At 47.5% G+C, this 18,928-nt stretch overlaps 1 protein-coding gene across 1 annotated transcript in view; it reads right to left on the bottom strand.

Annotated features, from left to right (window-relative positions):
* The window catches only part of acsl1a (acyl-CoA synthetase long chain family member 1a), a 105,340-nt gene extending 87,939 nt beyond the window's left edge, over positions 1–17,401 (bottom strand). Inside the window, exons 1-2 of the mRNA XM_055632026.1 lie at positions 17,226–17,401; positions 11,867–12,089 (exon numbers count right to left, since the gene is read on the bottom strand). Coding sequence (XP_055488001.1) covers positions 11,867–12,061 — 195 coding nt within the window. The 5' untranslated portion in view covers positions 12,062–12,089; positions 17,226–17,401. The remainder of the gene's footprint in view (positions 1–11,866; positions 12,090–17,225) is intronic.
* Positions 17,402–18,928: the final 1,527 nt, after the last annotated feature.

Here is an 18,928-nt window from a genome sequence, read left to right as displayed (position 1 = left end):
CCACTCACTTGTGCTTTGTTCAGGTGACCACGGCTGAAAGGTGTCTTATAAATGGCGGCACGGTGGCGCAACTGGTTAAGCTGCTGCCGCACAGCGCCAGAGACGCGGGTTGGATGCTGACAATAGACAATAGGTGCAGGAGTAGGCCATTCGGCCCTTCGAGCCAGCATTCAACGTGATCATGGCTGATCATCTTCCCAAACAGTATCCCGTTCTTGCATTCTCCCCATATCCCCTGACTCCGCTATCTTCAAGAGCCCTATCTAGCTCTCTCTTTAAAGTATCCAGAGAACCGGCCTCCAACGCCCTCTGAGGCAGAGAATTCCACAGACTCACAACTCTCTGTGTGAAAAAGTGTTTCCTTATCTCCGTTTTAAATGGCTTACCCCTTATTCTTAAACAGTGGCCCCTGGTTCTGGACTCCCCCAACACCGGGAACATGTTTCCTGCCTCTAGCGTGTCCAAACCCTTAATAATCTTATATGTTTTAATAAGATCCCCTCTCGTCGTAAATTCCAGAGTGTACAAGCCCAGCCGCTCCATTCGCTCAGCATATGACAGTCCCGCCATCCCTGGAATTAACCTGGTGAACCTACACTGCACTCCTTCAATAGCAAGAATGTCCTTCCTCAAATTAGGGGACCAAAACTGCACACAATACTCCGGATGTGGTCTCACTAGGGCCCTGTACAACTGCAGAAGGACCTCTTTGCTCCTATACTCAACTGGGCTGGGCTGTGGGATTCGCACCTTCTCCCTGTCCGGGTGCTCTTGCTTTCCGATTCAAAGACGTGTGGGTTTGTCGGTAAATTGAACTCTGTAAATTGTCCCCAGTGTGTAGGGAGTGGATGAGAAAGTGGGATAATATGGAACTAATGTGAACGGGTGATCGATGGTCGGCATGAACTAGGTGGGCCAAAGAGCCTGTCTCCATGCAGTTAAAGCCCTGTCCTACTGTACGAGTTCATTCAAAGAGTTCTCCCGAGTTTGCCCTGATTCGAACTCGGAGATTTACTGTAATGGCTGCTCGTGGGTACTCGGGGCTCTCGTGGACATGTTGAAAATTCTTCACGAGTCTGTCCGAGCTTACCGTGTTTTCCGAGTACCTGCCGTTAGCGTTACGAGCCGCTAAGAGACGTCCCCGAGCTCCGACGTACCCGCTACGTTCATTCTACGTGCTTACCACGAGTTTGATGTTTTTTTAAACTCGGGAGAGCTCTTGAATGAACTCGTACCGTGGGACAGGGCCATTACTTTCAATCAATCAGAACTTCACTGTACACAATAGCTACTCTTCCACTAATAGCCTTTGTAAGCTTTCTACATAACTATCAAGTCCACCTGTCAGTTCACTGCAAACAAAGCTGTAGAAATGATTCTCTCCAAAGAGAATAATCAAAAGCAACCGATCTTTTAACTCAGTCCGGTGTTTGCATGTTCTCCCTGTTACTACGTGGGTTTCCTTTGAGTGCTCCAGTTTCTTCCCACATCCCAAAAATGTGTGGGTCAGAAGGTTTGCCCATGTAAAAATGCCCCCTAGTGTGTATGGGAGTGGATGAGATAGTGGGATAACGTAGAGAGTTGTGAGTCTGTGGAATTCTCCGCCTCAGAGGGCGGTGGAGGCCGGTTCTCAGGATACTTTCAAGAGAGAGCTAGATAGGGCTCTTAAAGATAGCGGAGTCAGGAGATATGGGGAGAAAGCAGGAACGGGGTACTGATTGTGGATGATCAGCCATGATCACATTGAATGGTGGTGCTGGCTTGAAGGGCCGAATGGCCTACTCCTGCGCCCATTGTCTATTGTCTATAGAACATAGTGTGGATGGGTGATCACTGGTTGGCGTGGACACAGTAGGCCGAAGGGCCTGTTTCCATGCTGTATCTCAAGTCAAGAGTCAAGAGAGTTTATTGTCATGTGTCCCAGATAGGACAATGACATTTTTGCTTTCTGCAGCAAAACAGAATATTTTAGGCATAAATACAGATCAGATCAGTGTGTCCATATACCATAGAATATATATACACACACATAAATACACAGATAAAGTGCAATAGGCTGTTGTAGTTCATAGTTTGTTTGAAGTTGTATCAACGCGTGCATAAAACGCATTGTGCTCGTCAAGGGAGTGATGCTTCGCTGACATTTGAGCTGCCTCCTGATTTCACCTAGTAGGAGGTGACGGCATTCAAGCTCCGCCACAGTTGCCGAACATCCGTCTCATCCTCCAGCTTGGAGCAGAAGTCCCTTTTGATGGCTTTACCAAGGTCGTATCTGGACTAAGCTAAGTGCTCTTCATACTCAGGATGTTCTGTGCTCCCGATAATCTCTGCCAGACAAATGTCTCTTGCAAAGAGTCTGCAACAAAGCAACAATGACTGAGTCGTGGACTAAATTGTAGAGAGGAGCTATTGTTCCATCTCCACGGGAACATCTTCCATGGTTTTTTTAATAACTTCTGAGAAAACTTGAATTAAAAACGGCATCAATTAATTTGGCACCAAATCTGGCGACTCTACACTGTCTCAGTTTACTACTGCTATACATTTGTACTGTGTCTTAGAAGCCTATCGAAGATGTATCTAAGTGCTTATGTGTATAGTTTTGGTCTCTCAATTTGAGGAAGGACATTCTTGCTATTGAGGGAGTGCAACGTAGGTTCACAAGATTAATTACCGGGAAGGCGGGACTGTCATATGCTGAGAGAATGGAGCCGCTGGGCTTGTATACTCTGGAATTTGGAAGGATGACACGTTCCAGATGTTGGGGGAGTCCAGAACCAGGGGTCACAGTTTAAAAATAAGAGGTAATCCATTTAGAACGGAGGTGAGGAAAAACATTTTGCACACAGAGAGTTGTGAGTCTGTGGAATTCTCTGCCACAGAGGGCGGTTCTCTGTATGCTTTCAAGAGAGGGCTAGACAGAGCTCGTAAAGTTAGCGGAGTCAGGGGAGAAGATAGCAGCGGGGTACTGATTGGGGATGATCAGCCATGATCACATTGAATGCCGATGCTGGCTCGAGGGGCCGAATGGCCTACTCCTGCACCTATTGTCTATTGTTTACTGTGTGGTGATACTTGTACTGAACTGTATACAAAGAGGAATTTCACTGTACCTCCGCACATGTGACAAAATAAAGAACCATTGAAGCATTCATGTGAAGGTTCTGTACGCAGCAGTATGCGGCAGGTAGTGCTGTTGTTGTCCGAGCTCCAATGACCCAGCTTTGATCCTGTTCTTGGGTGCTGTCCATGTGGGCTCTCCTTGCGACCATTTAGGTTTCCCCAGGTACTCTATTTGCCTCTCAACTCCCCCTGGGCATATTGTAAATGACCCTATTGGAGGCAGATTGGTGATGGAGTCTTCTTCTTCTTGCGAATGTAATATAAACCAAAGAAATAGTTAGAGGTGTTGAGCAGCCAGGTTGTTGTCTCTGCGTCAATGTCTGCCGGGCCCTGAGCTCCGTTTGGTGGGTGGTAGAGCGGGCACCCAGAGATGACATGGTTGGCCGTCTGTTGTTCTGCTCCACATTCACAGGCTGGGCTCTGGCGGAGCCCCCATCTATCTCCACACGCTGGCATTGAAACGCCCAACTCCAGTACGATGTCTGCTGAGCTTCATCCATGCTCCTCTGGAAGCTCAGACCCTGGACAGCTTTCCGAGTCATACAACATGGAAACAGGCCCTTCAGCCGCGCTCGTCCATGCAGATCAAGATGACCCATCCGTTAGTCCCATTTATCGAGTCACAGCGTAGATGCATGTATGCGAATGTCAAGAAAGCAGTTATTTGGCTCAATAGTACAGCAGGGAAACAGGCCCTTCAGCCCAACTCATTCGTGCCAACCAAGATGCGCCATCTAAGCTAGTCCCATTATGCCCATAAGCCTTTCCCATCTATGTACCTGCCCTAGTGCCCTTTAACTGTTGCTATTGCTGCCGCCCTTCCCTGTGGATTGTCACCTTGTCATTGTGGAGAAGCTTGTGTGGACCTGAGATCCTGAGAGCGATGCCGTCTGGAGCTATCTATGCTCCTGGTAGGGCCACCCATGGCGGTAAGGTCGAGGGGGAGGTCTCTGACAAAGAGCAATCCAACCAAGACCTCAACAGTGGAACAGGCGGAGGACGATGGCTGACCTTAGTGGAGCGTCACAACGGCTGGGAAGGCGGATGAAGGCTGGAGCAGGAAAGGGTCTCCGGTCGTCTTGGACTCCATGCCACTGGATCCTGACCCAGATCTGTCAAGGACCGTGGGGTGGCTGTCTGTGCACCAGTCTCCCCACGTTAAACAAAGTCACACACAGGCGTCCTCCATATAGGGAATAGCACCCTGGAGACACCCATGGTCAGCCATGACCAAAAGGGGGCCTAAGATTGTTGCTGCTTCAACTACCTCCTCTGGCAGCTGAGTCCATGAACCCACCCACCCACAGCATGGATAAAGTTACTATTAAACCTCGCCCCTCTCACCTTACAGGTGAATCAGGGCGGAGATTGTGGGTATTCGAGAGAGAATGGACTACAGGGGAATGGGTGGGATTGGGATTACTGGGGTTTGTTGTGAGGGCCATTATTGACTCAATAAGGGCTAGGTTGTTCCTGGCTGAGTAAAAACAGAGAAGTATGAGAAACGGATAGAAGTTTAATGGGGTGGAAAATCAGTGAAAGGAAACTAAAGGTTGGAATTCAATCTTACGATGTACAAAGTTGTTAAACCACCTGCACTTAATTTCCAAAACAGGTGAAATCAATAGGGGAGTTGGAGGCTGAATTTTAAAGCCATTTGCATTGTTTAGGTTTATTAATGTCAGGTGTGCCAGAGTGCAATGAAAAGCCGCAGATTCAGGTTCAGTTTCTTCCCAGCAGTTATCCAGCAACACAGCCAGGTGTTGTGAGCAGTTTACGGGCACCATAATCTGAGGAAGGATGTGCTGGCTCTGGAGAGGGTCCAGAGGAGATTAAAGCCCCTGTTCCACTTTCATGACCTAATTGGCGACCTCTGCCGAGTTTGCCCTTGACTCATACTCGCAGCATGGGGGAAGAAGCTGTTCCTGAGTCTGGTGGTGCGCGCTTTCAAGCTTCTGTACCTTCTGCCGGACGGGAGTGGGGAGAAGGAATGACCAGGGTTGGACAAGTCGGTGATTCGAGACACAAACTGCTGGAGTAACTCAGCCGGGACAGGCAGCATCTCTGGAGAGAAGGAGTCATTTACCTATTTGTGTTTTAATCCAGAATTACGCTTTGATTATGTTGGCTGCTTTCCCGAGGCAGGGTGAAGTGTCGGTGGTTATTCTATATACAATATCTCATTACCGACTGTCCGCATTGTACTCCATGCTCTTTGAAACTCCCACATTTGCTGGTATTTCATATCTATATATATTCAAACCAAGAGCTGATCTGCGAGTTGGAAATGTATATCACATAAATGGATCATTAAGGATTTGTTTACCTATACATCCCAGTGAAATCTTTCACTGTTAGGTAACTTGAAGTTCAACGTAATAAGATCCATCAAGGGTCCTTATTTAAAAATATCGGTTGCATTGCAATTTTTTAAGTAATAATTAATAGGTTTGTTATACAGTGCGCCTTTCTTTCAATTGTTTTTCTGATCAGCGGACGTTGGGTATAATCCATAGTGCGATAGAGGATTAAATTAAAATTAGTGGGACGGTACAAACAGCAACTGAACCAACACAATGACGGAATAAAGCAAAGCCTCGCCATGCATTGTTCAGCTGTGCAAACACATTCAGTTGTAAAAGCTATGGAACAACAAAGTTGGACTGTAAACGAGTGTTAACATGAAAGGAAAATATCATGATCAATGTGAAGGTTGATATAAAATGCTGGAGAAACTCAGAGGGTGCAGCCCCTGTCCCACTGTACGAGTTTACCCAAGAGCTCTCCCGAGTTTAAAAAAAAATCAAACTCGTGGTAAGTACGTAGAATGTACGTAGCGGGTACGTCTCGTAACGCTAACGGCAGGTACTCGGGAAACGCGGTAAGCTCGTGAAGCTTTTTCAACATGTTGAAAAATGTCCACGAGAGCCCCGAGTACCTACGAGCGGCTATTACCGTAATTCTCCGAGTTCGAATCAGGGGAAACTCGGGGAGAACTCTTGAATTACCTCGTACAGTGGGACAGGCTCTTAAGGCAGCATCCATGGAGCGAAGGAATAGGTGACGTTTTGGGTCGACCCAAATTGGAGGAGCAGAACCTCATATTTCGCTTGGGTCGTTTACACCCCAGCGGTATGAACATTGACTACTCCAATTTCAGGTAATCCTTGCTTTCCCCCACCTTCCCCTCCCCATCCCAGCCGTCCCACAGCCCACTGTCTCAGCCTCTTTTTATTTCTTCCCCCGCCCTCCCCCTCACCCCCCCCCCCCTGCCCCACCCCATCCCCACATCAGTCTGAAGAAGGGTCTTGACCTGAAACGTCGCCTATTCCTTCGCTCCATAGATGCTGCCTCACCCGCTGAGTCTTTTGAACAGCTCTCCAGAATTTTTGCCTGCCTTCGATTTTTCCAGCATCTGCAGTTCCTTCCTAAACATGATCAATATGACAGACATAAAATGCTGGAATAACTCAGCTGGTGAGGCAGCATCTATGGAACGAAGGAATAGGTAACGTTTCGGGTAGAGACCCTTCCTCAGTCGAGACGAACACTGCTTTTAAAAACAGATCATAGTTTTGAGTCTAAGTATCTTTACATGACATCCTGTCTCATTTCATTTTAGCAGTTCCTCTTATACCATAAGAGGATTGTTTAGTTTATTGTCACGTGTGCCGAGGTACAGTGAAAAGCTTTTGTTGTGCGCTAAGCAGTCATCCATGGTGTACAAATACATAATAAAGGGAATCACGTTTAGTGTAAGGTAAAGTCAAATAAGGTCCGATTAGAGATAGATTAAATGTAGACAATCAGAACTGTTTTCTTCCAAGGTACAAGGATAGGACAGGTTTAGAGGGATATGGGCCAAACGCAGACAGGTGGGACTAGTGCAGACTAATAAATAACAGGCATATCTATAAAGAGGGCATACTCTTAACACTTTTTTTTGTTGTTGCATACTTCAGATTTCACAGTCACACAGCGTGGAAACAAGTCTATGTGCCCAACTTGTCCGTGCCCACCAACATGCCCCATCTGCACTAGTTCCACCTGCCCGCGTTTGGCCGATATCCCCCTAGACCTGTCCTATCCATGTACCTGTCTAAATGTTTCTTAAACATTGCCATAGTCCCAGCCTCAACTACCTCCTCTGGCAGCTCGTTCCACATGCCCAACACCCTTCATATGAAAATGTTACCGCTCAAGTTCCTGTTAAATCTTTTCCCCCCTCACCTTAAACCTTGATTCTCGATTCTGGGTAAAAGATTCTGTGCAGTTACCCTACAATACGGCCCCTTGAGCAGTAGCTTCCACGTCGTGGGGCTGGTAACTAGAAGTATCCCGAGCTAATTCTGCCACCACCGTCATCTATTGCAACAAGTGATGGCTCCCACTGATTGTCGCCCGAGGCCGCGTCCTTTTCAGGACGGACGATGACAGCGATGTCAACATTTGGAACATGGAAGACGGACATGAAAGAAGAAGACCCTATAAAATCCTCTCATGATTGTATACACCTCTATAAAAGCACCCCTCATCCTCCTGCTCTCCAATGCTAGAGTTCTCGAGTGACTGGAATGAAGTAGAAATGTTTAAGAAATTTCCAGCAGATGCTGGAAAAATCGAAGGTAGACAAAAATGCTGGAGAAACTCAGCGGGTGAGGCAGCATCTATTGGGCGAAGGAATAGGTGACGTTTCGGGTCAAGACCCTTCTTCAGACTGATGTGGGGGTGGGGGGAGCGGGGGGGGAATCATCAAGGACCCCTCTCACCCTAACCATGGACTATTTGCCCTCCTCCCATCAGGAGCCTCGGGTCTCGCACAAGCAGGCTGAGGAACAGCTTTTTCAATAACACCATTACACTGCTGAACTCACAGTCCCCGTCGCTAGCAGCTATCTTTTATACTCTCCCATTTGTATACATTTATTTGCCTATGTACCAGTTTAATACATCCACAGTGCACACATTGTTTAACCAGTATTTTTATTTCTACTATCTTGCACTATGACCAGACGCTAAACTGCATTTCGTTATACATGTACTCGTATTTGTGCAATGACAATAAAGTTGAATTGAATTGAATTGAATTGAAGAAGAAAGGAAGAGGCGGAGACAGTGGTCTGGTGGGAGAGCTGGGAAGGGGAGGGGAAGGAGGGAGAAAGCAAGGACTACCTGAAATTGGAGAAGTCAATGTTCATACCGCTGGGGTGTAAACTGCCCAAGCGAAATATGAGATGCTGCTCCTCCAATTTGTGGTGGGACTCACTCTGGCCATGGAGGAGGCCCAGGACAGAACGGTCGGATTCAGAATGGGATTGAAGTGCTGAGCCATCGGGAGATCAGGTTGGTTATTGCGAACTGAAGGTAGGTGTTGGGCGAAGCGATCGGCAAGCCTACACTTGGTCTCACCGATGTAGAGCAGCTGACACCTAGAGCAGCGGATGCAATAGATGAGGTTGGGGGTAGGTGCAGGTGAACCTCTGCCTCACCTGGAAAGACTGCTTGGGTCCTTGGATGGAGTCGAGGGGGGGAGGTAAAGCGACAAGTGCAGCATTTCCTGCAGATGCAAGGGAAAGTACCAGGGGAGGGAGTGGTTTGGGTGGGAAGGGACGAGTTGACCAGGGAGTTACGGCGGGAGCGGTCTCTGCGGAAAAATGAATATGAAGTAGAACAATGATGAAGAGGTGGAGGGATAACTCCCCGCCATTTCATCCGCAACCCGGATCACCCACCCTACTCCTACCCCCCCCCCCCCCCCCCCCCCCCCCCCCCCCCCCACCGAACTGCCCGGGTTTGTTCGTACTCACAAACCAAATACTGCGGGACAGGAAGCAAAATATGCCTAATGACTCATACATTCCAAAAGGGGAACTCGGAGAATACCGCTAGGCAAAATGTGGCCAGCAAATGGATCTCCCAATACTATTAAAAGTAGCGGCAGAAGCAGAGAGACACAAAATGCTGGAGCAACTCGGGCTAGAAGGAATGGGTGACGTTTCGGGTCTGAAGAAGGGTGTCGACCCGAAACGTCTCCCATTGCTTCTCTGCAGTTACACCAGCATTTTGTGTTTATCTTTGGTGTCAACCAGCATCTACAGTTCCTTCCTACACAATCAGAAATGGAGTTTGGCAGAGGACACTTTGGAAGCAGCTGACGGGAATAATATGGAGAGAATAGAGTTACACAAAGTAGGGTCATGTTGAAAATAAATATGGTGCTGGTCATTTAAGTTTCCTTGAAAGTGGCATAACAGGAGATACGGTGGTCAAGACGACTTTGGCCACATTGGCCTTCATCAGTCAGCGTACTGAATCAAGGAGGGTTTCGGCCCGAAACGTTGCCTATTTCCTTCGCTCCATAGATGATGCTGCACCCGCTGAGTTTCTCCAGCTTTTTTGTGTAACCTACTGAATATAGAAGTTGGGATGTTATGTTATAGTTGTGCACTACCACCACCAGGGGGTGCTGATCGATTGGCAGCCCCGCCAACAGTCTGTTTGTTTTTTAATTTTTTAATTTTTAGTGCATTTTATAAGTCTGTGTAAATGTTCTCCGGTTTGTTATTACGTGGGGGGGCTGGGGGGGGTCGGGGAAAAGTTGTTTTCAGTTTCTTATCTTGCTGGAGACGGGTCGTGTCTCCAGTCGCTCTGCGGCCTATCATCGACGGAGCTGCAGTCCTCCTCGGACTGACCTTGGGCCCCACCGCGTGGCGCGGACTTAACATCGGAGCCGATCCCTTGCCTGGGATCGTTCCAACCTGCGGACTTACCGTCAAGAGCTCTCAGTCTCGGGAGAGGCTAGTCGGTAGTTCGGGAGAACGCAGATGTTCGACCAGCCCCGACGCGGGGTCCGATCACCCGTGCGCGGGGGAACTGATATCCCCCTGGTGCAGGAGCTGATCGCCCCGACGCGGAGGGCCCAAAACGCCGCCGGCTAGGGCAGCGGAGATCTTCCCGTCAACGGAGGGCTCAAGGTCCCCGACAACGGGAGAGCAAAGGGAAGAGATTGAACTTTTCTTCGCCTTCCATCACAGTGAGGAATGTGGTGGAGTCACTGTGGTGGATGTTTATGTTAAAATGTGTTTTGTGTGTTCCGTTGCTTTTTATTTGTATGACTGACTTGGCAAATGAAATTTCTCGTATGTTGCAAAACATACTTGGCTAATAAAGTTTTATTGTGATTGTGATTGCTACATTTGGAGTATTTTGTTCAGTTTTGGTCCCCCTGGTATGTGAACGATGTTGTTAAACCGGAAAGTTTGCGTAGAAGATTTACTCAGATGTTGCCAGGACTTGAGGGCCTGAGCTATAGGAAGGGGTTGAGCAGGCTAGGTCTCTATTCCTTGGAACGCAGGAGGATGAAGGGTGATCTTATAGAGGTGTATACAACCATGAGGAGAATAGAGAGGGTAGATGCACAGAGTCTTTCACTCAGAGTAGGTGAATTATGAACCAGAGGATTCTAAGGTGAGGGGCAAAAATTGTAAGTTGTCCCGAGTGTGTGTAGGATAGTGCTAGTGTACGGGGTGATCGCTGGTCGGCACGGACTCGGTGGGCCTAAGGGTCTGTTTCCGCTTTGTATCTCTAAACTAAACTAAACTAAACTAAACTAAACTAAACTAAACTAAACTAAACTAAACTAAAAGAAGCACAAAATGCTGGGGAAAAAACCCATTAGGTCAGGCAGTGGAATAGACGGAAACAATTAATACTTCAGGTTTAATGTTTTCATCAAAACTGACCTCTGGAGTATTTCTGTTCAAGAACGAACTGCAGATGCTGGAAAAATCGAAGGTAGACAAAAATGCTAGAGAAACTCAGAGGGTGAGGCAGCATCTATGGAGCGAAGGAAATAGGCGACGTTTCGGGTCGAGACCCTTCTTCAGACTGATGTGGGGGTGGGGGGGGGCGGGAAGAAGCAAGGAAGAGGCGGAGACAGTGGGCTGTGGGAGAGCAGGGAAGGGGAGGGGAAGGAGGGAGAAAGCAAGGGACTACCTGAAATTGGAGAAGTCAATGTTCATACCGCTGGGGTGTAAACTACCCAAGTGAAATATGAGGTGCTGCTCCTCCAATTTATGGTGGGACTCATTCTGGCCATGGAGGAGGCCCAGGACAGAAAGGTCAGATTGGGAATGGGAGGGGGAGTTGAAGTGGTGAGCCACCGGGAGATCAGGTTGGTTATTGCGAACCGAGCGGAGGTGTTGGGCGCAGGCAAAACCTGAGAAAGCAAACGTGGTTGTGGTAACGGGTCTGGGTTAAGATGTGGTCGTGGAGTTGGAGGGAAGGGGGAATCACAGAGGGGAGGCGGTGAGAGAGGGGGTTGTTAAACCGTCTTCGGAGAGAGTAGAAGAACTTCTTCAAAGCAGGCATACCTTGAGGAGATTTCGCAGCGGAGTGGACAAAATGATTAATGCTGGAAAAATTGAAGGTAGACACAAATGCTGGAGAAACTCAACGGGTGAGGCAGCATCTATGGAGCGAAGGAATAGGTAACGTTTTGGGTCGAGACCCTTCTTCAGACTGATGTGGGGGGTGTGGGGATGGGAAGAAGAAAGATAGAGGCTGAGACAGTGGTTTCCCAGCATTTTCTGCTGTAATTTGAGATTTCCAGTATTTGCAGGCTACTCTCGTCTTTTGGTTTGGTTTGAAAGCAAATTCTCCTGACGAACAAGAATCAGTTATCAATTCGGATAATTGCCACCTTCACGAGATTGTGAAAAGCATCAGAGTATTCAAACCTTACATCAACTTCGATGGACTGCATGGACAGGTCGCAAGGTGGTATCTGTGCCTTGGGTTTTGAGGTGTACCAGTACATTGTCAGGGCTGCAATGGTGCCAATCCCTAATATCGAGTACGTCGGTACAGCCCGCAAGTACTGCTGGAACTCCCCTAATTCTGGCATTCGGAGGTGCGTCATCAGATCCACAGTTTGCATTGTCCGAGTGGTCCTTCACTTCTGTGGCCTGGAAAACAGAGTGGACACAAGGTCACGTTTAGTCACCAAGTTACTGCAGATTGTTTAAGAAGGAACTGCAGATGCTGGAAAATTGAAGGTACACAAAAATGCTGGAGAAAATCAGCGGGTGCAGCAGCATCTATGGAGCAAAGGAAATAGGAAACGTTTCGGGCCGAAACCCTTCTTCAGACTGAAGAAGGGTTTCGGCCCGTAACGTTGCCTATTTCCTTAGTTCCATAGATGCTGCTGCACCCGCTGAGTTTCTCCAGCATTTTTGTGTACCAAGGAACTGCAGATGCTGGTTTGCAAAACAAAGAACATGGATAGGCGAAGATTCGGGTTGCGCTATTCTCCAGAGAATCCACCTGACCCGCAGAGTTACTGTGTGTGTCCATAGATGACATACAACCCAGCGGTATGAATATCGACTCTCTCACCCTCCCCTACCCTAGTCATTGTATAACTCTCACTGGCATCCTGGTCAGTTTCATTGTCTCTACCTCATTTTCACTTAACCCACAGCTGACAATGGGCCGTTCCTTGATCATCATTACTTTTTTGCATATCTTTCATTTCTTTGTTCTATATCGCCGTCGATATCTCTCGTTTCCCTGTCCCCTGACTCTCAGTCTGAAGAAGGGTCTCGACCTGAAACGTCACCCATTCCTTCTCTCCAGAGATGCTGCCTGACCCGCTGAGTCACTCCATCGTTTTGTGTTTGTCCTCAGATGACACTTAGGCTAGATTTGTTCTGCGATGTTTGCATTACCACGTAGAAACAACGAACTGGAGATGCCGGTTAATACACAAAAAAAGACACAAAGTGCTGGAGTAACTCCAGTGGGTCAGGAAGCATCTCTGGATGCAAGGGATTTAGAAGGATGAGAGGGATTCTTATAGAAACATAACATTCTTAAGGGATCTTATAGAAATGTATAAAATTTATAAAAGGACTGAACAAGCTAGATGCAGGAAAAATGTTCCCAATGTTGGGAGAGTCCTGAACCAGGGGCCACAGTCTTAGAATAAAGGGGAGGCCATTTAAGACTGAGGTGAGAAAAAACATTTTCACCCATAGAGTTGTGAATTTGTGGAATTCCCTGCCACAGAGGGCAATGGAGGCCAAAAAACTGGATGGAATGAAGAGAGAGTTAGATAGAGCTCTAGGGGCTAGTGGAATCAAGGGATATGGGGAGAAGGCAGGCACGGGTTATTGATTGCGGATGATCAGCCATGATCACAATGAATGGCGGTGCTGGCTCGAAGGGCCGAATGTTCTCCTCCTGCACCTATTTTCTATGTTTCTATGATTGGACAGGGTAGATGCAGGAAAAATGTTCCCGATGTTGGGGGAGTCCAGAACAAGGGGTCACAGTTTAAGAATAAATGGTAGGCCATTTAGGAATGAGATGAAGAAAAAATTCTTCACTTACAGAAGGCAGTGGAGGCCAATTCACTGGATGTTTTCAAGAAAGAGTTTGCTCTTAGGACTAAAGGAATCAAGGGTTATTGGAAACAAGCAGGAACGGGGTACTGATTTTAGATGATGAGCCATGAAGGGCCGAATGGCCCACTCCTGCACCTATTTTTCTCTGTTTCTATGCATCTCTGGAGAACAAGGAGAGGTAACGTTTCGGGTTGGGGCCCTTATTGAGAAAAATCAAGGAGAAATGTAATTTACTTTCTTTGAGATCATATCTAGAGGAATTGAAAATGAATTTGTAAAAACCTTGCAATGAGACATACAGTTACACAAACACACATTCAGGCCCTTCGGCCCAAATAAGCCCATGCCTCATCTGCACTAGTCCCACTTACAGGCATTGGCCCACGTCCCTCTAAACATTTCTGACCCATGTACATGTCTAAAAAATGTATTTTTAATTGTTGCCTCAACTACCTCTGGGAAAAGGGAACGTATATCCCATTACCAGCAAAAAAAAACCTTCAAATAGTCCCCGACCTCGGGTGGACTAGGAGGAGGAGGAGGACTGGCCTTTTTGCTTCCTTCCATCACAGTGGAAAGTGTTGAATCTGTTGGGGGAACGTTCATGTTGAATCCTACAGTGTATTGTGTATTTTTTTATTTTTTTATTTTTTGTGGATGTATGGTGATCAAATTTCTTTCTCTGTAAAGCACTTTGGCTTCGGCATGATTTGATTTCTATGTGCTATATAAATAAAAATTACTTACTTACTTACTTCCGAAGTAATGCAAATTGAGTAAGTGCTGTACAATATCATGGATGGGGCAGATAGGATGCACTGCATCTCTTGCCCAGAGGAGGGGAATCGAGATCTAGAGGACATAGGTTTACGGTGATGGGGGGGGGGGGGAAAGATTTAATAGGAATCTGAGTGGTAAAGTTTGACACGCAAAGTGTGGTGGGTGTATGGAGCAAGCTGTCGGAGGAGGCAGCTGAAGCAACGTTTATGGAACAATTACGACGGGTACAAGAATGGGATAGGTTTAGAAGGATATGGACCAAACGCAGGCAGGTGAGACTAGTGCAGATGGGGCATCTTCGTCGGCATGGACGAGTTGGGCTGAAGGGCCTGTTACCACTCTGCACGAGCCAAAATGTGACTCCATTGCCTGCATATTCATAGATTAGAGTAGAATTTAAATTGCCACCACCATTGTTGATACAACTAGCAACACTGATCAATGTGGACTTTCAAAAGAAAACAAGGGATCTTTTTGACCAAGATAGTTCTGCATTTAAGTTTCCGTGTGGGGATATCATTCACATAACGACACATGATTGTATATTGATGTGACCACTCTGATGAAAGGTCTCGACCCGAAATGTCACTTATTCCTTCTCTCCAGAGATGTTGCCAGACCCGCTGAGTTACTCCAACATTTTGTGTGTGTCTTCGGTATGAACCCGCATCTGCAGTTTCTTCCTACCGTTTGCATTTTTTCAGTCTGATCTAGTCACTGGAGAATTGGGCAATAGACAATAGGTGCAGGAGTAGGCCATTCAGCCCTTCGAGCCAGCACCGCCATTCAATGTGATCATGGCTGATCATCCCCAATCAGTACTCCGTTCCTTCTCCCCATATCCCCTGACTCCGCTATCTTTAAGAGCCCTATCTAGCTCTCTCTTGAAAGTATCCAGAGAACCAGCCTCCACCGTGGAATTCTCTGAGGCAGAGAATTCCACAGACTCACAACTCCCTGTGTGAAAAAGTGATTCCTCTTCTCCGTTCTAAATAGCTTACCTATTTAAACTGTGGCCCCTAGTTCTGGACTTCCCAACATCGGGAACATGTTTCCCGCCTCTAGCGTGTCCAAACCCTTAATAATTTTATATGTTTCAATAAGATTCCCTCTCATCCTTCTAAACTCCAGAGTAAGGAAATAAATTATATACAAGGCGTTATTCTAATAAGAGGTGGAAATAAACATTGATAATGTGACCAGCGAGTTCAATAAAGTTTATTTAAAAGTGCCCCCAACATCTGCAATCAGTGCAATGCATCAAATGTTCTGTTATAATATCCCTGTTTGAGTTCATCTAAAAGCCCTGTCCCACTGTACGAGTTCATTCAAGAGCTCTCCAAAGTTTAAAAAAAAAATCAAACTCGTGGAAGCACGTAGAATGTACGTAGCGGGTACATGGAGCTCGGGACGTCTCTTAGCGGCTCGTAACGTTAACGGCAGGTACTCGGGAAACGCGGTAAGCTCGTGAAGACTCTTGAAGATTTTTCAACATGTTGAAAGATGTCCACGAGAGCCCCGAGTACCTACGAGCCGTAAATCTCCGAGTTCGAATCAGGGCAAACTCCAGAGAACTCGTGAATGAACTCTTACAGTGGAACAGGGCTTTCACAGTCTTCTACAAAGTAAGCTCCACAGTAGTCTCTGTAACGAAGATAGACACAAAAAACTGGAGTAACTCAGTGGGACAGGCAGCATCTCTGTAACTGTGTCTGCAGAAGGGTCTCGACCCGAAACATCACCCATTCCGTCTCTCCAGAGATGCTGCCTATCCCCGCTGAGTTACTCCAGCTTGAAGTTCAAGTTCAAATGTATTTGTCACATGCACCATAAGGTGCAGTGAAATGAAATTGACCATGCAGCGTTACAATTAAAAAAGGACACAATACACAACATAATTCAACACAGACATCCACCACAGCATTCTTCACTGTGGTGGAAGGCAATACAGTTCAGTCCTCCCCCCCCTCCTCCTCCCTTGTTCACCCGTGGTCGGGGCACTGATCCTCCGTAGTCGCTGCTACGGACGGCCCGCTGGTCAAGCACCCTGGTCGGGATGGCCGCAACGCCAACGCCCGGACAGGTCGACCACACCCCGCGGCCGGCAGATCCCCAGAGCTTTTAGTGTCTATATGGGCCTGTCCCACTTAGGTGATTTTTTAGGCAACTACAGGCGACTAGTTTGTCGCCACATGTTCGCCGGTGGTCGACGGGAGTCATCTCCTCAGTCGTGCAAAAAGTCGTAGCGTCTTTCTGGTTCCCGCTAAACTTTCAACATGTTGAGAATTTTTCCCCGACGTTGGGTTTGACGCCAATGAGCGTGGCTGGCCTTCTCCTGACGTAGGTTGTCGCCAGGAATGACGAAGGTTGCCGCCGGTCTCTTTGGCGACCCGCTACCACTATGACAGCCGCCGGCAGTTGCCGGAAATAAAACACCGCCAAGTGGGACAGGCCCTTATCTCTGTAACTAAACTGCTTTTCACGGCCAACTTCTGAAACACCAAAAAGAATCATTCCAAAGATCAGCTCCGCTCACACAATTAAAAACTTTGTCTGGTGTGTCCGTCGACATCAGGCTCAATGTCAAAAATAAAAAAGATTGAAATTACCAGAGCTCATGTCAGCACTAATCAATCGGAAAAGTAGCAGAAGAAAGACTGACCTGTGCGCTGTAAAACTACCGAGCAACAGATTATCCGAAGCTTACAATGATTCCGAAAACCAGGTACAATCTTTTAAAAAAAATCGACCACTGTGTACTCAGCTAAGTTTTTCCATGCTGTCACATCGTGAGGTTTGTTATTTACAAAGGTCATTCTGCAGGTTAACTATTGTGTGTTAATATTAGGAGATAATGCAAGGGAACCGATTCTGCAATTCAATGTATCTAATTGCACACGTCCAGGCGTTACTTACACCAGTCGGTAGCAGGACAATTTGTTTCCACGTCGCTGAAATACGTGGTGTGCTTGAGGCTAATATTAACAGGTGGACAAATGGCACTATTCCAGATGATCAACTCTGCATTCACGTCCACGTGGCTTCAATAACTCCAAGTTAAGAATAAAGAATTAAAAAAAAAAAAAAAAAAACAACAGATAGAAACGGAAGAAGTGCTCGGACACTTACTAACGAGAGGAACGCTTCCGAAACTTACGCCACGCTGCCGTGCAAAAACCCTACTCAAGTGCAGGGGCAGCGAAACCTGTTCTATCAGCTGCTTTTGTTTTCCGCAGCCAGGATCCAGGAAAAGAATCAGTTACGTTGAGCCCCGCACTCTCAGTTCACTGGGACAAAGGTGAAAGTCCTCAAACTGCAGCCTTAGTTGGCAGGGCTGAAACGAGACACCGTAGGAGAGCAGCTCTTTAAAGTTTACTGATGGCTCAAGTTGCTCTCAAGTAAACGGCCCCAATCACCCTTTACTCATTAGAGACCTGGTTCACTGTGAGGACAAAGGAAGTGACTGATGAGTAGGGAGAAAGTATTCAAGTGGTTTACTATCTTTGATTAAGTTATTACAGGGCAGCTCTCACCCTTCGATTGTAAGTCGCATGGATGTTCATAAGTGATAGGAGCAGAATTAGGCCATTCGGCCCATCAAGTCTACTCCGCCATTCAATCCTGGCTGATCAATCTTTCCCTCTTAACCCCATTCTCCCCATAACCCCTGACACCCGTACTAATCAAAATGTCCGCTGCGCCGCGCCTTGAAGGCTATTGAACACGACGCGTACTGCAACTAAACTTGCTGCCTATTTCCTTCGCTCCATAGATGCTGCTGCACCCGCTGAGTTTCTCGTTAGGGTCGCCAACTTTCTCACTCCCAAATAAGGGACATACGGTCAAAATACGGGACAAATTCCCGACGGCAATTCGTTGACCGTCGGCCGTGGCTGGGTGAATGATGAGTTGGCCCGGGTGCTGGACTGTACACAAAGCCCAGCCGGCGGGCCAGCTGAGGAGTTCTGGCCCGGGCCGCGCGATATCGCACGCAATGTCCGGCACCCCATCCAACTTATGAATCGATGATCGGCCATGAGAAGGAGGGGTCGTGGTGGTCGGCGGTGAGCGAAGGTCCGAAGGTCGGACAGCTGGCCGGGCTGCCGACTGACGGGGCCACGGGCGAGGCGCTACTGCTGCTGCACTCCATGGGCTGCACTACGTCGGGGCCGGACGCGGCGCTCCGACCCAACAGTTCCCTCGACCCGAATAGTTGCAGTCAAATACGGGACAAGGGCGGTCCCGTACGGGACAAACCTATTTAGCCCAATATACGGGACGTCCCGGCTAATACGGGACAGTTGGCAACCTTATGTGAGGGCCAAGTATTTTCACGGACTGATGGGCGCATGGAAGGTGATGCCAGAAATGCTGGCAGAGGCAGATACCCTGGTGGCGTTTAAAAGGCTTTTAGACAGACACATGGATGTACAAGAACGGAGGGATTAGTTCGGCATGGACATTGTGGGCCGAAGGGCCAGTTCCTGTTCTGTACTGTTTTGACTCTTAACAGCAGCTACAAAGTTGGACAAAGTACAAATCGGTAAATAAAGGGGCTTGTAAACAAAGGTACTGCAATAATCATTGGCAATTTCCCTCTAGATATGCAATTGAGCTGG

This window comes from Leucoraja erinacea, chromosome 3 (assembly GCF_028641065.1).
Source record: "Leucoraja erinacea ecotype New England chromosome 3, Leri_hhj_1, whole genome shotgun sequence".
In the NCBI taxonomy this organism is placed as follows: Eukaryota; Metazoa; Chordata; class Chondrichthyes; order Rajiformes; family Rajidae; genus Leucoraja; species Leucoraja erinaceus.
This window is presented reverse-complemented; position numbering and strand designations above follow the sequence as displayed.